At 51.5% G+C, this 17,532-nt stretch overlaps 5 protein-coding genes across 5 annotated transcripts; 3 read left to right on the top strand and 2 right to left on the bottom strand.

Moving 5' to 3' along the window:
* Window positions 1-878: 878 nt before the first annotated feature.
* On the top strand, window positions 879-3,001 carry GT037_002769 (uncharacterized protein; the record flags this gene model as incomplete). The annotated part of the gene is made up of 6 exons (XM_038927816.1): window positions 879-1,124; window positions 1,175-1,207; window positions 1,258-1,289; window positions 1,333-2,174; window positions 2,233-2,790; window positions 2,841-3,001. 6 exons carry the CDS (start codon window positions 879-881, stop codon window positions 2,999-3,001), a joined length of 1,872 nt encoding a protein of 623 aa, XP_038789094.1.
* A 1,021-nt stretch (window positions 3,002-4,022) lies between these two features.
* Window positions 4,023-6,279, top strand: GT037_002770 (uncharacterized protein; the record flags this gene model as incomplete). The annotated part of the gene is made up of 4 exons (XM_038927817.1): window positions 4,023-5,064; window positions 5,234-5,662; window positions 5,719-5,762; window positions 5,956-6,279. The coding sequence occupies 4 exons, from the start codon at window positions 4,023-4,025 to the stop codon at window positions 6,277-6,279; spliced, it is 1,839 nt and encodes a 612-aa protein (XP_038789095.1).
* Window positions 6,280-8,180: 1,901 nt separating this feature from the next.
* GT037_002771 (mfs transporter) lies at window positions 8,181-9,863 on the top strand (the record flags this gene model as incomplete). The annotated part of the gene is made up of 4 exons (XM_038927818.1): window positions 8,181-8,339; window positions 8,393-8,769; window positions 8,818-8,963; window positions 9,010-9,863. The coding sequence occupies 4 exons, from the start codon at window positions 8,181-8,183 to the stop codon at window positions 9,861-9,863; spliced, it is 1,536 nt and encodes a 511-aa protein (XP_038789096.1).
* Window positions 9,864-13,109: 3,246 nt separating this feature from the next.
* On the bottom strand, window positions 13,110-14,447 carry GT037_002772 (uncharacterized protein; the record flags this gene model as incomplete). The annotated part of the gene is made up of 1 exon (XM_038927819.1): window positions 13,110-14,447. One exon carries the CDS (start codon window positions 14,445-14,447, stop codon window positions 13,110-13,112), a length of 1,338 nt encoding a protein of 445 aa, XP_038789097.1.
* A 1,441-nt stretch (window positions 14,448-15,888) lies between these two features.
* On the bottom strand, window positions 15,889-16,947 carry GT037_002773 (uncharacterized protein; the record flags this gene model as incomplete). The annotated part of the gene is made up of 1 exon (XM_038927820.1): window positions 15,889-16,947. The coding sequence occupies one exon, from the start codon at window positions 16,945-16,947 to the stop codon at window positions 15,889-15,891; it is 1,059 nt and encodes a 352-aa protein (XP_038789098.1).
* Window positions 16,948-17,532: the final 585 nt, after the last annotated feature.

A 17,532-nucleotide genomic window follows, 5' to 3' on the forward strand; every position in this document is an offset into this window, starting at 1 on the left:
GGATTTATCTTCGATCCACTTGCCGTAAACAATCGAACGATCGTAGCCACCGCCATCCCGTTTGCGACTCACATCACTCCGACCAAGATCACAAAGTCCTCAACTCCGACCAACCCACATGCAATGTTTCTTCCAACCGGCGCGATAGCGGGCATAGCTGTAGGTGCAGTCTGTACTGCAGCTATAACGGCATTTGTGCTGATCTTGATGTATCGCCGGGCCAAAAGGCGCAAGAATATCAGAAGAAATCGAGCCAGCTTGATACGAACTTATGGAAACGAGCAGAAGCCGTATGGCGTCAGTGTTGTTGTGATGGAGCAATCTTTGAAGCCGAGACCTACAAAGTTTGACGGGAAGATGTTGGAAAGGTACGAGATGCCAGGAGCAGAAATGTGGCAACCGAAAGAGGGACGTCCGGTGGTACAAGAGCTACCAGGTTGCTATGGGGTTGGGAGGTAGAAGTGTTGGGGGTGTTGAACGAAATCTACATCTGTTCCTTCTGTTGCGAGGGTCAACCTGATACCTTCCCCTACCGGCGTACGGTCTTCCTTTCCTTTTTCACACGACTAGGTATGCGCTTCCCTCGATGATCTGGACAGCAGAGAGACCACACAAGCGCTTTGATTCCCAGAACACCATACTGTTCACTTGTACATACTCAACATATTCATCGCCATTGGTACCGCAAGTTTGGTGAGCAAATTGTGCATGGGATGACTAACCTACTAACGTGTGTAGGCTAGCACTCAGCAGATATTGCTACTACAGCTCTTTGGACAAGCCTCCCTCGTCGCGCACCAGAACAACATGCATGATTCGCTAAAGGTATAACCGCAAGCACCCAAACACACCCGAGCCTTCCCTGAAATCGCGACAATATGTCGTCATTTGTGGTTTTCGGTAGTCCTACGGACCGTGAGACTTGTTCTTCCACGAGCGATGATTCCAACGCGGATTTGTATGAGATAAATCTCCCTAAATCCCTCGCCAATGAATTACGTACCTTCGTAAGCAGAGGCAGATCGGACAGCGCGACGCTAACCATAGACGCCACGGTCGAAGAGGAGTCTAACACGGTCGGGACAAAAGTGGAAGGTCGTACCTCACCGGACTCTATCTTTCGGGTGAGGTGCCCACTACGAGTTATCAGCATACCCAGCTAACTTCCTAATAGTATGTTCTTACGGTATCCTATACTTTTCCCTATGTAAGGGGAATTAGCGAGAGCGCGTAGTATTCTGCTGTCTACCTACATAGTTCTGGAAAACATTGAAGATCCTACTGCCTATGTAGCAGGCAGAACTTTACGACAACGTGCTAACAGCTTCACAGCCCTTCCATTGTGAGAGGAGCTTCCTGGAATGCAATCGATGCTGCTACAGAAAAACGAAGGGCCAACATGCAACAATTTATAGCTGCACAGGAGGTGCAGGCCCTGGAGCGGTGTGATGAATTGAAATCTCGCATCTACTGTAAGGCTACCGAAAGCCTTAAAGCACCAAAGCCGCTTATCATACCCGAGCCTTGGGTACTTTCAGAAGCACCCGTACAGAGATTGGTCGAGCATCCCCTTATGTTTCAACGTTATCTAGAGTTGGAGCGGGGTATCCTTGACCTGATTGAGATTCGAAAATATTTCCTTGAATCACAGATCCGCAAGTCCCCGCAACTCCTCATAATGCCTCAGTTCCGCCAAGAGATCAAATCTCTTGAGATCCTCGAGAGGCGACGAGAGGATATTCTGGCGAGCCGGTTGCTAGTTGACCTCATACTCGAAGTTTTCCGTCACGTAATGGCTAAGCTTCTCATTGACATCACGAAAAAGGACGAAAGAAAGAAGGCACCTATATCCGAAGCATGCTACCGCCTCATAGCTTATTCAACTTACCCAGGTGGTATTAGTGAGCTCATTACTGCAGCTCAAAATATCGAGGAAATGGAATTCGAATACCTACCGTGGCGACACAATGCTCTGAACACTTCATGGGCGACTTCACCAACGCCATCGTTGCCAGAGTCCGCCGCAGTCTTCGTACAAAAATCTCCACCAGCCGAAGATATACGAACTTCTCCAGAGCAGGTTTCCTTGCTACCATCGATAAAAGACACACCACTCAACGATCCCACTTGTCTACGTGTCAAGTTCCAAGATTGCCTGATGACAAGGACTCCAGGTGAATGAAATCCGTCCTACTCTCTCAGATCAGCTGGTTAACACTTTACTATTGCCAGCTGTCTGGAGAAATATAAAGAAAAGCCTACCGGGTATCTCATCTAGTCCAAGCAACCCATTGGGTGAGCCAGTCTCGCAGTTTAGACCTCAACGAGCGGTACGAACAGGAGGAAGAGGACATCGTCGAAACTCAGACATGTCATACCTGACACACCCTATCGTAATGATGGGATTACCCCCAACACCGTACGAGTTTCCGTTTGGCAATCCGCGGTCGCTTGAGCCAGCATCGACTCAAGGAGAGCATATACAAAGGCCACCAGAGCGCGCAGATTTCAGCAAGAGTCACCATTCCCTCACTCCTTCTATCGGCCAAAGGTCTACGTCCACTCGACCGGAAGCTGCTCACACACAAGATGCTTGGTCCGCAGCGACCGGTTCGAAACGTCGAGCGAGTGTGGAAATTCGCTCCGCAGACTACGGCGAGCCTAAGAAAGTTAGAGTATCTAACTCAAACGAAGCTTGCCTGATCAGCCGCAATGATGGTATCGACAGTGTAGATCGAACTCAGGGGGATACGAGATATGCTGGAACAGAAGATGGAGATACGGAGATGGGTATGTCGCCCTCGTCCTTGCTCATCCCAGAACACTGACGAACTGATCAGTTGGCAAAGATGCCCCGCCATCGGAAACACCGACCCGCAGAATGGCAGTAGCGCTTGCTATAGCTCTAGCGAAGAGGGACGCAAAGTACACAAAAGAACGCTCTTGTGTGTCCTCTGACATATGGGATGGAGAGGAGGGGGAGTACGGTGAAAAGGATTAGAAAGCTGTGTTACCACACATTGCAGATGCGTGACTATCAATATCGTTAGTGCATGAAGCGCCATTGCTAGTACTGCTCAAGAAGAAACTCCTTGCTTTACGTTCTGCATCCAAGTATACCATGATCCATACGTGCTCAATGTATCCTGCATTTTCCTATGTTAGGGACGGTTTACCTCTAGGTTTGTACTCTAACCAAGTACGACTTACGAGGGACGAGCTTGTTACTGCTTGCATATCTCATGACACATCATCACGCGTCCGATGCTAGAACCACCATCTACGAAATAAATCTGCCCTTACACCAAAGACCGAGATCGTTACGCCAAGCCCACGTGCGCGCCTCCTATTCGCCCCCGTCTTTCATCTTCTACCATCCTTCATCCTTCCATCACCCGTCCCTTCCACCGCCACACCTCCTCAAGCCTCGCCTCCTATAACCCGCATGCGACAATTACACACGTGTCTTATCTCTCCCGTCTGATTGATAGCAAAGTCTCTAGATCGCTTCCCCACCGCTAGCGGAACCCGCCGCCCAATCTCCCAGCATCCCGCTTTCGCACCAATCACCGTCTACCTTCCCAAAGTAGCTACGACCTCGGCCCGCGCCCAGCCAGGGTCCCGCGCCCCAGCACCTCAAAAGCAAGCCAATGACAGCACACGCGCCGCAGCACGCGTCGATAAAGTGGTCCAGCATGACAAGAAAGGCTGTGATATTGCCAAGAGGCATCGGAGCTCGCGCGTGAGCGGCGAGATGCTATTCTCCTGCTCTGATAGGCAAGTGCAACTATGAGTTAGTGACGGTGGATTGTCAACGGCTAGGCCGGGCGGCGATGCGGCGATAAAAGTCAGGAACAGGTCAAGTGTAGTGTAGTTTAGCGCGATCGTCATTGATAGAGCACCGGGACCGGGTTCTTGGAACATATGGTTGCATGGCAGTATGGGGATTATAAGAAGATAGGGCCGGAGCCTTCATTTTTCTTTGGAGGATACCATTCCGAATCACTTTCGTTCCATTCGTGATGGCGCCTCTAACACGGTTCCTCGCCTTCTCGGCGTCTGTGGCGGTGTCTACTGCGCTTACGATTGCAGAGATCAATGGCAACAAGTTTCTCTCGCCTTACAAGGACCAGACCGTTTCGAACGTAACCGGTGTTGTCACAGCGAAGGGGCCCGATGGCCTTTGGTTGCGATCGACAAAGCCCGACAGCGATGAACGGACATCCGAGTCCTTGTACGTTTTCGGTCGCACGTTTGGCGCGAACTTAACAGTTGGCGATACCATTATCGTGGGAGGAAAGGTGCTCGAGTACCGCTCGAATAAGGACTACATCTACCTGACCGAGCTTTCAGCACCGGTATTACAGGGGCGACTCAGCTCAGGAGCTGCCGTAAAGCCGCTGGTCATTGGCAAAGATACTCGCGATCCACCGAACGAGCAGTACAGCAGTTTGGATGGCGGAGACGTTTTCGCTGTGCCGAACAATGTATCGCAGATCAGCGTTGCGAACCCTGAGCTGCAGCCTAAGAAGTACGGTCTCGACTTCTGGGAGAGCTTGTCTGGCGAGTTAGTTACGGTCAAGAAGCCTACTGTGCTTACCAAGCCCAACCAATACGGCGATACATGGGTTACTGGAAACTGGAAGGTGTCGGGTCGCAACGACCGCGGTGGATTAACCATCACCGACAAGGACGCAAATCCAGAGGCAATCGTCATCGGCACTCCGCTCGACGGAACCAAGAACCCCACTGACGCCAAGATGGGTGATTCAATTGACGAGATCACTGGTATCGTCAGCTACGCTTTCGGTTTCTACCGAATCCTCCCAACGACCGCGATCAAGGTCACCAAAAGCCAGAAGCCTACCCTTCCTTCAGCGACAAAGCTCGTGTCGAACGGCAAATGTGACGGCATCACCTTTGGCGCCTACAACGTGGAGAATTTGGCACCTACGTCTGACCACCATCCTGACCTGGCAAACCACATTGTGAACTACATGAAGAGTCCGGATATTATCTTCGTACAGGAAGTACAGGACGACAACGGTCCTACAAATGACGCAAGTAAGTGTTCTAGAAAGTTTGCTTGACACCGTTTCCGTCGCTGTTCAGATACGGTATCCGCTAGCGGGCCGCGCACGAGCTGTCCTACCTTTCACGCGTCCTATACATGTTACGATACACACCGTCGGCTTGTGAACCCGTGTATAACTTTAATACTGACCTCTCGCAGTTGTATCCGCAAACCTTACCCTGACCACTCTCACTGCTGCCATCTCAGCTGCAGGCGGCCCCAACTACACATTCACAGACATCGTGCCTGTCGATGACCAGGATGGTGGCCAGCCAGGTGGTAACATCCGTGTCGCCTACCTGTACAAGCCAAATCTGATCCGCCTTTACAAACCCAACCCGGGTGGGTCGCTCGATGCCAACGAAGTGCTTGCTGGCCCGACGCTCAAGTATAACCCCGGACGTATCGAACCCGCCAATGCTGCGTGGACAGCGAGCCGAAAGCCGTTGGCCGCGCAATGGGAGGTTATCGGAAAATCCGGCGCGAAGAAGTCGGATGTGTTCTTTACCGTCAATGTACACTTTGGCTCCAAGGGAGGAAGCAGCAGCTTGCACGGAGATGCTCGACCACCTGTCAATGGTGGCGTAGGTAAGTTCATCAAACTGAATCAGCTTATATAATAGTCGCTAATAATGCGCTTCTAGACGATCGTCTTGAGCAGTCTCGTCTCACCGCAAACTTTGTCAAGGTACGTTCAAATGTCGGTTGCGGCTCCATGCGGCACGGCGGCGCGGAGAGGGGTGGCTGCAGCAAGCTTCTCGCACCTTCGTCCTTCGGTGTTACCAAGAACGCCATGTTCGCACGAAAGGAATGGCCTTTTCTGCCCCTGAATCATCGAAATTGGCGAAAAAGACGAGAACATGGCTGACAGTGGTATACAGGATATTCTCTCAAAGGACAAAAACGCCCGCATCGTGACTGCAGGCGACTTTAACGAATTTGCCTTCGTGCAGCCCCTGGAAGAGTACACCAAGATCAGCGGACTCAAGGATATGGACGAGGTAGTCAAGATTGACAAGCTCGAGCGCTACACTTACCTTTTCGACATGAACGCCCAAGAATTGGACCACATGTTCGTCTCGCCGTCTTTGGCAAAGAAGAGCAAGGCGGAATTTGAACACATTCACGTAAACACATGGCCAGAATACGACGCGCAAGTCAGCGACCACGACCCATCGGTTGCTAGACTGGATGTTTGCGCTTAGACGACGTTGCATACGATAGTTTGCTAGACGCGCATAGCCGACGTCCGCGCTTGATGGCACAGATAAATGAATACCAAGAGATAATGCGACCCAGATTCTGGGTGCTCTCGCGAAGTGAAAAAGCAATAAACGCATGTTGGGGCTTACCTTGCATCTGCTTCTAAATTCGTTGTTGAGATGTCAGTATTGAGTATGGATACCGTGTTTTATTGCGGCGTGGTTGGTCGCAGAGCCAGGCAATCTCTCTTCAAGCATGTTTACGAAAAGGCCAGCGCACGTTCCCAGCGCTGACGGCTCGCAATGCAGCTGGGGGGCTCTGCCATAGGCGGGAGTATTTGACACGCATTCGAGTGCGCCGCAGTAACGCAACTAGATGATCGTGCAGCACGTAATTGGGAGATGCAGAGCGTTGAGATGGTGCAAGCAGGCGAGGGGCGAAGTCAACGTTCGCTGATCTGCCTGGAAGCCGTCTGACGGCCACGCGACGAGCACATGGGCGATCAGCTTGGTGTGCTCGTTGGCGTTTCTGGGCATGACATCGTGTACGCCGTCTTGGTGTTTGGATTCGTAGGCCATCCGCCGGGGCAGCGCAACGATTACAAACTGTCTGCGATACCGCTGCGGGGCCACGTGCGAGTAACGCAAATCTTGCTGCAAATGCCGCGCCCAGTGTCGCTTGAACACCGTGGTCCGGGTCCAGCGGACGTTCAAAGTTACCAGAGACCAATGCTATCACTATCCATGATGCTTGTAGGCGGCCATGCAAGGACTAAGCAGCTTCCATTGTTCCGCTGGCGCCGTGGGCGTTGGATGGTGCTGGCGAATTGCAGGGAGCCAGTGCTCCATTTATCCGACGCACCAATCTGGGCTCTCGTAAGCTCTACCCCCGGTAGCGGACAGCGGGACTCTCGAGAGCACACCAGGCAAGTTCAGCACCTGGTGAGCGGGGCGGCCTAATCAAGTTCGGCTGATTTTAGCATTGCCAAGCCAATCCACAATTCCCCAGATGGCGGGGAAGAGTCCGCCGTTTGATGTGCGTTCCGCTGCTGGAAACTCAACACCACATCGTGGATATCGTCCATTTCTGGGCTCTGCAACACGGCGCCACCGAAATTGCGGAACGAAGCACTGTGAAAAGCTTCGTCCTGCCGGCTGAAAAGCAACACCCTGCCGCCGCGTCCCTTATCCGCGGCTCCATGCTGGAGGGCGTTGTGCCAAGGTCTTGGGTGGCGCTTTTGCGAGGCTTCGAATGGTCGCGTCGGCGGTGCCCAGAACTTCCATCTAACGCAAGTCCCGGTCGTTCTGGAACGCAGCAAGTTCCTAATACATGTGCTTGGCCCGGGGCGGCGAGGGGCTCTGCCTAAAGACCGACATGGTGGAATAATTGCTTTCGTATGCGCCGCAGTGCTATCGGTCCGCAGTCCTGGCATAGGGATGGGAGTTGGGAGGCTGAAACCCAATGTAAGGACACCCGCTTGGTTTGGGTCCGCTGAGTAGACGTCCAACATGATCGGTGAAGCACAAGCCATTGTGGATTTCGGCAGCAAGTCGGTTGGTGACAGATTTGACAAACCCAAAGGCAACGTGGTACCGCAGCCGCTAGCGCCAAGTCGAGATATCGCATCATTCCCCCTTCGGCGCCCTTACCACCGCCACGCTCGGACGCAGCAATTGACGGGCTAAGTCAGATCCACAATCTTGTCCCATCCAACCGCCCCATGGGGTCCCGGGTCGCGCTAGCAGCCTAGTCCTATCAACCCCAGCAGGGTCCGTCTCGTTTCGGGAGACACACCTACGGCGTTCGCGAGCCTGAGTACATATAGAGACACTTGGCTGCCCCTCTTGAATGTGTTTCCTCAGACTCTTGTACTCCAGTCCAACCCCCCAAGGCACCAATCATCATGGCAGCCGTACAACAGAAATCCAGCCTCGAGGCCAACGAGAAGGGCCAGGCCATCTATGCCAACGATGTCAGCAGCTCCCAGATCAGTTCTCCGAGTGATCTCGATGAGTATCCCGACCCAGATACCGGCAAAAGCGATGAGGAGCGCGCCAGACTCGTACGCCTCTCTTTTTTCTCTTGACTGTCCTGCGACGTACTAAAACCATTTAGGACAAAGCACTCGTCTGGAAGATGGACAAGTGGCTGATCCCGTGGCTCTCGCTCTTGTATCTTCTTTCCTTCCTGGACCGTACCAACATTGGAAACGCACGTGTTGCAAACATGGAACCTGCTCTTAACATGGGAGGCCGTGACTACAACGTCGCCCTCACCATCTTCTTCATCTCCTACGCCGGATTTGAGCCACTTACCAACATCGCCATCAAGAAATGGTCGCCCCGCGTCTTCTTCACCGCCATCATTCTCGCCTGGGGTGTCATCATGACGCTCATGGGTGTTGTCCAGAACAGGGCCGGTCTATTGGCATGTCGGTTCTTCCTCGGAATCGCCGAGGCGGGTCTGTTTCCTGGTGTCAACTACTACCTTTCGTAAGTTACTCTGTCACGGAGCCGGAAGTCATGCTAATAATGCGATAGCTGCTGGTACAAGCGCCAGGAACTTGGTTTCCGTGCCGCCCTGTTCTTCTCCGCCGCAGCACTCGCTGGTTCTTTCGGTGGTTTGCTGGCGGCCGCTATCACTGAGATGGACGGAGTAGGCGGTTACGAAGGTTGGCGATGGATCTGTATGTTCCCACATCCTAATCATGTTACTTTTGCTAACCCGAATAGTCATCATTGAGGGTCTGATGACAGTCTTTGTCGGTATCTTCTGTTGGTGGATGGTTTTCGACTTCCCGGACACGGCCCGATTCCTTAACCCCGACGAGAAGCTACGAGCTGTACGCCGACTCAAGCTGGATGGACAAGCCCGCGCCAAGGTTGGAAGCATCGACCGTCGACATGTATTTGCCGCCCTTCGCGACTGGAAGACCTGGGGATATGCCGTCATCTACATGGGTTGCCTTTGCCCATTGTATGTTTTCTCGCTCTTCCTCCCGACTATCCTTCTCGCCATGGGTCACAAAGGCACAAAGGCTCAGCTTTTGTCCGTCCCACCTTACGCCTGTGCTGCCGCTTTGACAGTTGCTGTCGGTTGGATCGCCGATAGGACAAAGTTGCGCGGTATCTGCAACATGGCCGTGTCTTTCATTGGATGCGTCGGTTTCGCAATGTTGCTCGCCACCACGAACCCGCAAGTCCAGTACGCTGCCACTTTCCTAGGTGCCATGGGTATCTACCCCACAGTCTCCAACACGCTGACATGGGCTTCCAACAACGTCGAGGGTTCGCTCAAGCGTGGTGTCATGGTTGGTGTCGTTGTCGGCTGGGGTAACATGAACGGTGTCGTGTCCTCCAACATTTACAACAAGTGGGAAGCCCCACACTACCGCACTGGTCATGGTATCGTCCTTGCCTACATGGCCTTGTTCTTGTTCGGTGGAACTCTCTTCATGCACGTCATGCTGAAGCGTGAGAACAAGCTCAGGAAGGAGGGTAAGCGCGACCACTGGGTCCAGGGCAAGACCGAGGAAGAGATCGATGACATGGGTGACGTACGACCGGACTTCTACTACACTACCTGAGCGTCAGTGCTGTCATTGTGTAATTGTGTTTTCGACGTCGGCTCGTGCAATTGATATACCAGTAGTTTTTTCAAAACGTATACCCAAAATTGTGGGTGACTTGTCCAATCTTCTATGAATTAATGATGAATAATGTGGGTTCCACAGAAGGTCAATGATCCTGCATCATATGAGATGTGGACCTTTGAATTGTACATACCTGTTTTACATGGCCAAGTTGTTTGTGTAAACTATGCCGAAGGTGTTAGTGAAGCCTAGCAGGAGTTGTGGTTTTGGCAGCTGTCGCAACCTCGGGGATCGCAATGAGGCTGACAGCCACAAATTAGCCGCAGTATCCACTGTGCCGTTCGTCCGAGGTAATTTGGGCAATATGCCTTTTGATGCGGGAAAACAATTCCTCGATGAACCATAGCGACAGCAAACAATCAATGGCATCGTTGGAAGAATAGGTCGATGTATGGGGGGCGTGAGAGAATGCGGCGTTGGCGATACGCGGCGAGGTTCGTAGCAAGGAAGGTTATGACGTTGTCTGCGCGGTGTAGCGAACGGAAGGTCTCCATCGCCAAAACGCACGAATACCTCTTCTTTCTTTCAGTCCTCCTTATCTCCTACCTCTCTCGACAGCACATCGCAGACTGTGTGCTGCTTGCCAGTAGTTTCGATAACGATTTCTACCACCTTGCGCGTAGTCAATTTCGCTACCTCGAAACATTAGTCATATCATCGCCAGCCATCACAGGGAGCTTCGGAGCTACTTTACTCGTAACTTGGATGGATACATACGACACATGGTTTGGCTGTTGGCGAATCCAAGATGATGTGGTACTGGCGAAGACGTGGGAAGGCGAGTGGTCAAACAATGAGGACTACGCACAACATATAAGCCCGACATCGCCAGTCTCCCCCACCTCCACGAGACACTCCAAGCCCATGGCACATCTCATAGCATTGGCCCTAAGAAGCAAAGAATGCTGGATGCGCAGAATATAGTGAGAGCACATCGCCAAGGCACTCCGCGGAGCGGCTTCCGGCTTATATCCGTGGACGAGCATGTCCAAGAGAGCTCAGCGCTTGGGGACCACGTAAGATAGGGATATTGATATCCGCTGTACCGAAAGCCTGCACCATGTAACGAGATGGCGATATTGGCGAATAGTGCAAGCAGAAGATGGGCAACGTCCACTAGACGGATTGGTTGACACTGTGCATTCGTGCTCAGAAAAGCCCTACACATTGACTAGACAGTTTCATCCTCGATACGTATGAGCCACGACGCAAACTGTGTTAGGAGAGACGAATCTTAGCCGCAATCGCATCCAGCAACGAGATTTTTGCTTAATCTTCTCTAGGAAAGCATTCTGTCATTCTTTCTGCTAGCTTCTAAACAAAGAAATCCTTGGCTGTAATGGAGCCCTAACAATAGAAGACTCTACGATCCTCGGAGGCACTTGGCTATTAGGTACAAGAGTAATTGTCCGAAGAGTGACGCGTAGCCTTGCCCAAAGGAGGGTCATTGTCTGCCTGTTATATATCCAGATTGTTATCTCCCATCAAGAGGCCCAGCATACTACAGTTCAGTGTGGGGCAATTGTAACCTACCATGAATAGTGGAGTGGAAGAGCGGGTTCACGAATCCGTCGTCAGCCCCCAAAAAAGATGTACTAGGCCTTTTGCTCCATGTGAGCTATTCTTTCCTTCGCCGCACTCACATTGCACATGCTACCTCCAACTCCTTTTCCAAATCTCTAGCAAGGAGTACATAGAGGGTAGAAGCAATGTAGATGCAGAAGCTTAAGCCTGGGTATTTATACCTGCCCGAATGCAATAGCGATGAATGCTTCAACGACGAGGATTAAATAAGGGAAATAGCTATGTCTCCTTTCACATGTCCTCTGGTTGACATGTTTCCTATGACCAAGGGAAGGTCTACTCATAGGATGATCTAGTGTGACTTTAGAAGCGCTGACCACAGCACGTCATGTAGGCATCCAAGAGGAATTTTTATTTTCGGAAAGTTGAAAACAATAGAATGTAAGAGCATAAGAGAATGAATGATGGGAATTTATATGCGACGTGTTTTGCCGCGCGAATAGTAGGCGCATAGTTCGATGAGCAAGGGTCTCCAAAGACTTCATTGCTGTTTCTGATGTACGGACCGAGACGTATGACGATGCCCTCTTCAAAAGAGCCGCGGGTTGCTGATATATAAAATACCACGGTTTTACCTCCAAGATATATGCAACATCAACCTCATAGGTGAATCCAGCGCAATACAGTGAACATCTCTAGGCCACATGATAACCGCACTATATGGCAATGGCAAGCTCCCTTCTGTTCGTCACACAGTGCCTTGGTCTCTACCAATTCGAGCTGCCGGAGAAACTTCTCACATGATACAGGCCGTGCAAGGTTTTGCTGTAATACATCATCCTGAAAATGGTTTTCGGGGTATGGTTTTGCTTCGCCGAGTGGGTTGTCCTGCGAGCATGTCACAATTCCTGTTATGTTTAGGAATACGGTGGCCAGGAGAAACCACAACATGGAATGTAGGGCCTCATAATTTTCGTGGATGCATGTGAAGTTTGTGATCGAAGGAAGACGATGAGGTGGAACGATTTTATATCGCGCTCGGATCCAGACCGTGGATTGTTGTCCGGTTGTTTTGAAGCTCTACCAGGAACAAAGCGAGACACCCGACATGTCATATGCCTCACTGTCTTTCCGGCAGAAGCATGCGAAATTTTGCGGACGTTTTGAGGAACGGATCCATACGGCAGTATCAAATACATTTTGAAACACTTTTGCAAACGACGAATGAGCCATTTGCATTATAAGAATTTGAAAAGCTGATTTCCAAATCTTCTACGCCACATGTAAAGGGATAGATTCAGTTTTGAATTTTGAGGATATAGAAGATAAGTGTGAAGCAAAAAGGAGAGGAAACGAATACTGAGAGACTACTTATACTTCTGCGACTGGTCATCAGCCGCTCGGCTTTTGGCACATAGTGCCGACGCAAACCCCAGCTGTTCAAGTTAATGGAGCGGCAGCGGTCCGTCCCTTCCCTGGCTGCCACAGGCACTTACGCAACATCCAGCGCAGGCTTCCCAGTTATCAACGATGATCAAATACACACATATTTGGGGAATCTTGATAGAAGTAATTACAGCTGGCGATGTATCGCTCAGCGGCTGATAAAATGAATATTGGGTATCAAAACTAGAAAGATCGCTATGCTACTTTTGCTCAAGAAGTCAGCTCGGTGACTGCATCCCAAACCGATGACCAAATCGACCTCCTCTCAACGTGCGATGCCTGGCTCTGCTCTGCTAGCAAGCGGCGCGCCTCTTCGAGCTCAGCCTCCCACGCCAACACCGCGTCCTTCTCATCTCGGATCGCAATGTCTGTGGGTGCAAGCGCTGCAGCTTCTTCAATGAGGGTGACGGCTCTGACGCTGTTGGCGGTGTCACGCATCAGCCTCAAGCACCTTGCGTGACGGAACAGCATTTTAGCCGACTGCTGGTTGCTCGGCGTCCATGTAGCGCCGGCGTGCTGCGCAAAACGTGCAGCCGCGGTCTCGCACTTGCGCAGATGCTGTATCGCAACGCGGCCGTTTCGCTGCACGAGAGGTCCTTGAGATTGGTCGTTGGCCATGTCCACTTGCAGGAACTGGGCGTGGAAAAGGTTCAGGGTGAAGTAGAGATCGGCAGTCTTGTTCACAAAGTCCTCCCCACCAGCCTTCTGCAGACCGATCCAAGAGGAGCTGTGGCGCATGCGCTCGAGAGTGCGCATTGCATAAGCCCAGGATTCGGAAGCAGAGTAAAAGTTGTTTTGCTGCCATTGGCGCTTGCCGACATCTACACCGGTGCCGATCTCCTCAATTGTCGCGTCAGGCTCTGTCCAGCGGGGCTGTGCGACCTGGTTCCTCACGCTCTCCGCAAGGGCTGCATCGACAAATCCAGAGATCTTGATATCGGGCACACCGCGGAGAGATGACGCAATAGGCTCTAGCAGGCGCTCTTGGATCTTTGGAGTGAAGAATCGAGTGTGCGCGTAGTTCAACCTAATGCTTGCATTGATGGAGGCGTGCTTGCTTGTGGTCGAGTTCGCGTCCGCCATTACGCTCTCAATGTCTAGTTGCTCGCACAACTTCGGCAAGTCAGATCGCAGCATCATGATCTCGAATTCGGAGAACTGGAATGGAGATGGCGCAAACGCAGGCTTGGAAAGCGTGATGTGCATGACGTGGCCATTGAAAAGGCTCACTTTGCGCGCATCGGTTGTGATTACTGGAATACCTTCGCCGAGAAACAGGTTCCTGGAGTCCAGACCTCGGCAGGTGATGCGGACGAATTGATTGCGCTTAATCATGTAGTCTGACGCTTCTGCGTAAATTTGCTTGTTCGCGCGAAGAAGTGACGATGAAGGGTTGCTTGGGCTGCGTCGGCTCAGCTTGCTGCTCATGCTTGGGTCTTGCTCGACTTCATCTTCCCAGGAGCATAGTAGAAGGTCGTAGATGTTGTTTCGAATCTCTCCAGGTAGGTCCAGAAAGCGAAATGGTTGCGTTGCTTGGGTAGAGGACATGATGGCGGTTGTTGTTGATGATATTTCGTGGGCGTGGATTGTTCTGGCAAAGGTTCTTTGGGTTTGTCGCAAGGAGTATGTGTCGCTGTGGAATGTCGCTGTGGTAGTAGGGTTGCTGGGCAAGGAAGTCGCTCAGGAAGTGTCGCTATGGAATGATGCGTGTCAATGATCAAGAACAAGATGTCGCTGTGGAAGTTTGTCGCTGTGGAAAATTTCTGTCGCTAGGCCTTTTGGGTCTACATATATACTTGACGCATATGATGGGGAGATGTTGAGTAAAAGAAGCGGTAAAAGATTTGATTCGTGTGTCAAGAATTCGCAATTCGCTGGGAAATTTTCGTAGTCTGAGCTCAAACGTGCATGGACTAGATGTGTCGAAAATTGACTCGCGGCTTTCTTTGGGGAAACTCGGGGAGCACGAGCGTTCTTATGCTGGCGGTAGAATGTTCGCCGGATGGGAAGTGGACCCGCGAAACCGCTGCTGGGAAATGTGTCAAGTTTGTCGGTTCAGGCGGATCCGTTAGAGACTGTCGTGCGGAGAAGCGTGTATGGTAGGGCATGACGCTGCACAGTGATGTCGGTCGAGACAACGTTAGGCGATGTTAGTCTCTAGCTCACAATCTTTCCCGAAGGGATCTTTTTGCTCTCCCCGACGGAAAACCATCCGCGAGCGTCAGGCAAATAGGGGTCTACGGCTTTCGTTCGATTTGACTTCGGGGAAATAGGACATTGCTCGGACTTACTCCGTCTAATAGATCCCCAGATTCGAGTACTTGTAATGGAGTTGCGCCCACAGAAGCCACAGTCGACTTCCCCGGCCCCCTCCGCACTAAACAGCACACGACCCCCAGATGACCGCCATTTCTGCGCCTGCTTTGTTAAGCGGAGACAGAGTGACATAAGGACCACTAGCGAGCTCAGGTGGCCTAGAGAGATGGGGCAGATATGCAGCAGCGCCACAAGTGACCGGAACATGCATTCCTCAAGCAGCAGGTCCTATTACTAGAGGCCCTATCAATGGTGAAGTACAAAGAGTTAAGACTCTCCCCTCACTCTGTTGTGAGATCAGTGTGCCGACTTTCCCGCTAGCGTACGTGAAGTGAGGAACATGTCATCTACACGTAAATAGGTAGTATCCGTCGCGAGTGGGTGATCGAAGCGATGGAGGGACATTCTCCATTGCATCCTTCTTGCTCAGTCAGTGGTATTGCAGGAACAACACCGCGTCTGGAATACTGCACAAAGGCTCGAATGTCTGCTCGAATACACTGAGAAATGGTTCTAATCAAGCAGCAGTACAGTGGCGGTCTAGTACACTGGACTTGGCTATGTTGGTGAAACAGTGTGCTGAACCAGTTCCAGTTGTTCGGTAGCATGCTGCATATGAATCATGGGTAAGGAGTCTGATTCCCTGTCATGTCCTTGTATTCAATACAATCACTCATTGTATTGCCTTCTTTCTGCTCTTCCCTTTCCTTTGACGCCTGCTCGCTTCTTCCATGTCTTCCAACCACATCTTTCCACTGGCCTCGATATCCTCCCGATCCTTCGACTCCTTTACAAGTATCTGATACGCCTCGTTTGCCGCCTCGTCCATCTCCGACCCAAACCCATCTGTGCTATATCCTTGCACGCTAAACCACACGCACCCCAGTGGGACCACGTTGCCCTTTTGTAGCCATTGTCGCATAAGATCTAACCACATCTTGACTGCTTCCTCCCGGCTGCCGTAGTTTTTCAGGAGAGTTGCAATGTTATGCACAACACATTCGGGTATGGGATACTCATGGAACCTAAGCCCGACATACCAGACGGCGTCCAAGACCTTGAGTTTTGGGAAACGCTGCGAGATGATATGCGCATCCCTCAGGATCTCGCAGAAGGTCTCTCCAGGCTTTTGACGCTTGTGAAAATGACCTGTACCATCACCTCCGCTAGCAATACTGTCATGGCTCGGCGCCATGCCCCACATCCTGAGGGGTCGGGCAATAGTGTCGTGGTATACATGGCTCACACTCGTCAATGCGTCCGCTGCCGGATCAGGGAACAGACGAAGTAGGCCGGTAAGTGGCTTGCGGTAGCCTTCGCGTGGACTGTATGAAGAGGATAACCAAACGGTGTTGCTTCTTCCAAACATCTGTATCGCTTCATGGTAGACTTGCTTGGAAACCAGGAGGAGATTCACGATATTGGAGTTAGGCCTGTCCTGAAGGTCTCTCTTGGTTTGTGTCGTGTAATGTACCCCCCCTGGAATATGGACAACGTAGTGATATATTCTATCTCGTAGCTCTCGTGGAAAGTCGAAGAGCTTGAAGGCGCCAGTCCATTTAGGTAGAACTTGCTCCTTTGGAGGGATCCTATCAGGACGACCGCGTGCTACAGTGTGGGAGCCCAGAGATTGAGACGACAAATCTGATGGGGATGCACGCGTAAGGAGCAGCGGGCCCAGTGCTGCTTGTAGTTCGGGAATACATGACTTGTCTTGGTCGGGAGGGGCCATGGCGTTTAAGAGGAAGTGTTGAAAGGTCTCTATTTGTTTCGTTCTTGAATCTATGATAGTCGCACACGGTGAGGGATGGTTCTAGTATTGATTGATGAAGGTGGATCAAAGAAGTGTGCAAGTCGCGATGCATGGTATATATTCACTACATGCACTGCCACAGTGAGTCAAGGTGTGGCTTTAAGTCGGCACTTTGTGTGATGGTAGCGCGACGGAATCCTAAGTTAGCGTACCTGACTCACCGCTGCGACGCATTATTGGCTCGACAGCATCGTAAGGCATGCAGTCTACAAAGTGTAGGGTTGCGGAGTAGTCGTGATGGACTGCCACTGGAATCACTTTGATGCCGTACGGTGTGACAGTGTGGCTGTGGGCGACGATACCTCGGTGGCCTCGAAAGTCACGGCGTAGCAACGAGGCTTCATGCCTGCGTTGTAATAAAGTGAAATGCATGTTCATTCAAGAGTGCACTCTCAATGTTGTGTATGCGATTGTGGTAGAGTTCAGGGTGGAAGGTGGCAGGAGGGGTGAGGTGTTTGTGAAAGCGGGTGTCAGCCGTAGCTCCGACGCCCAGCCGAAGAAGCA

This window comes from Alternaria burnsii (assembly GCF_013036055.1).
Source record: "Alternaria burnsii strain CBS107.38 chromosome Unknown 746, whole genome shotgun sequence".
In the NCBI taxonomy this organism is placed as follows: Eukaryota; Fungi; Ascomycota; class Dothideomycetes; order Pleosporales; family Pleosporaceae; genus Alternaria; species Alternaria burnsii.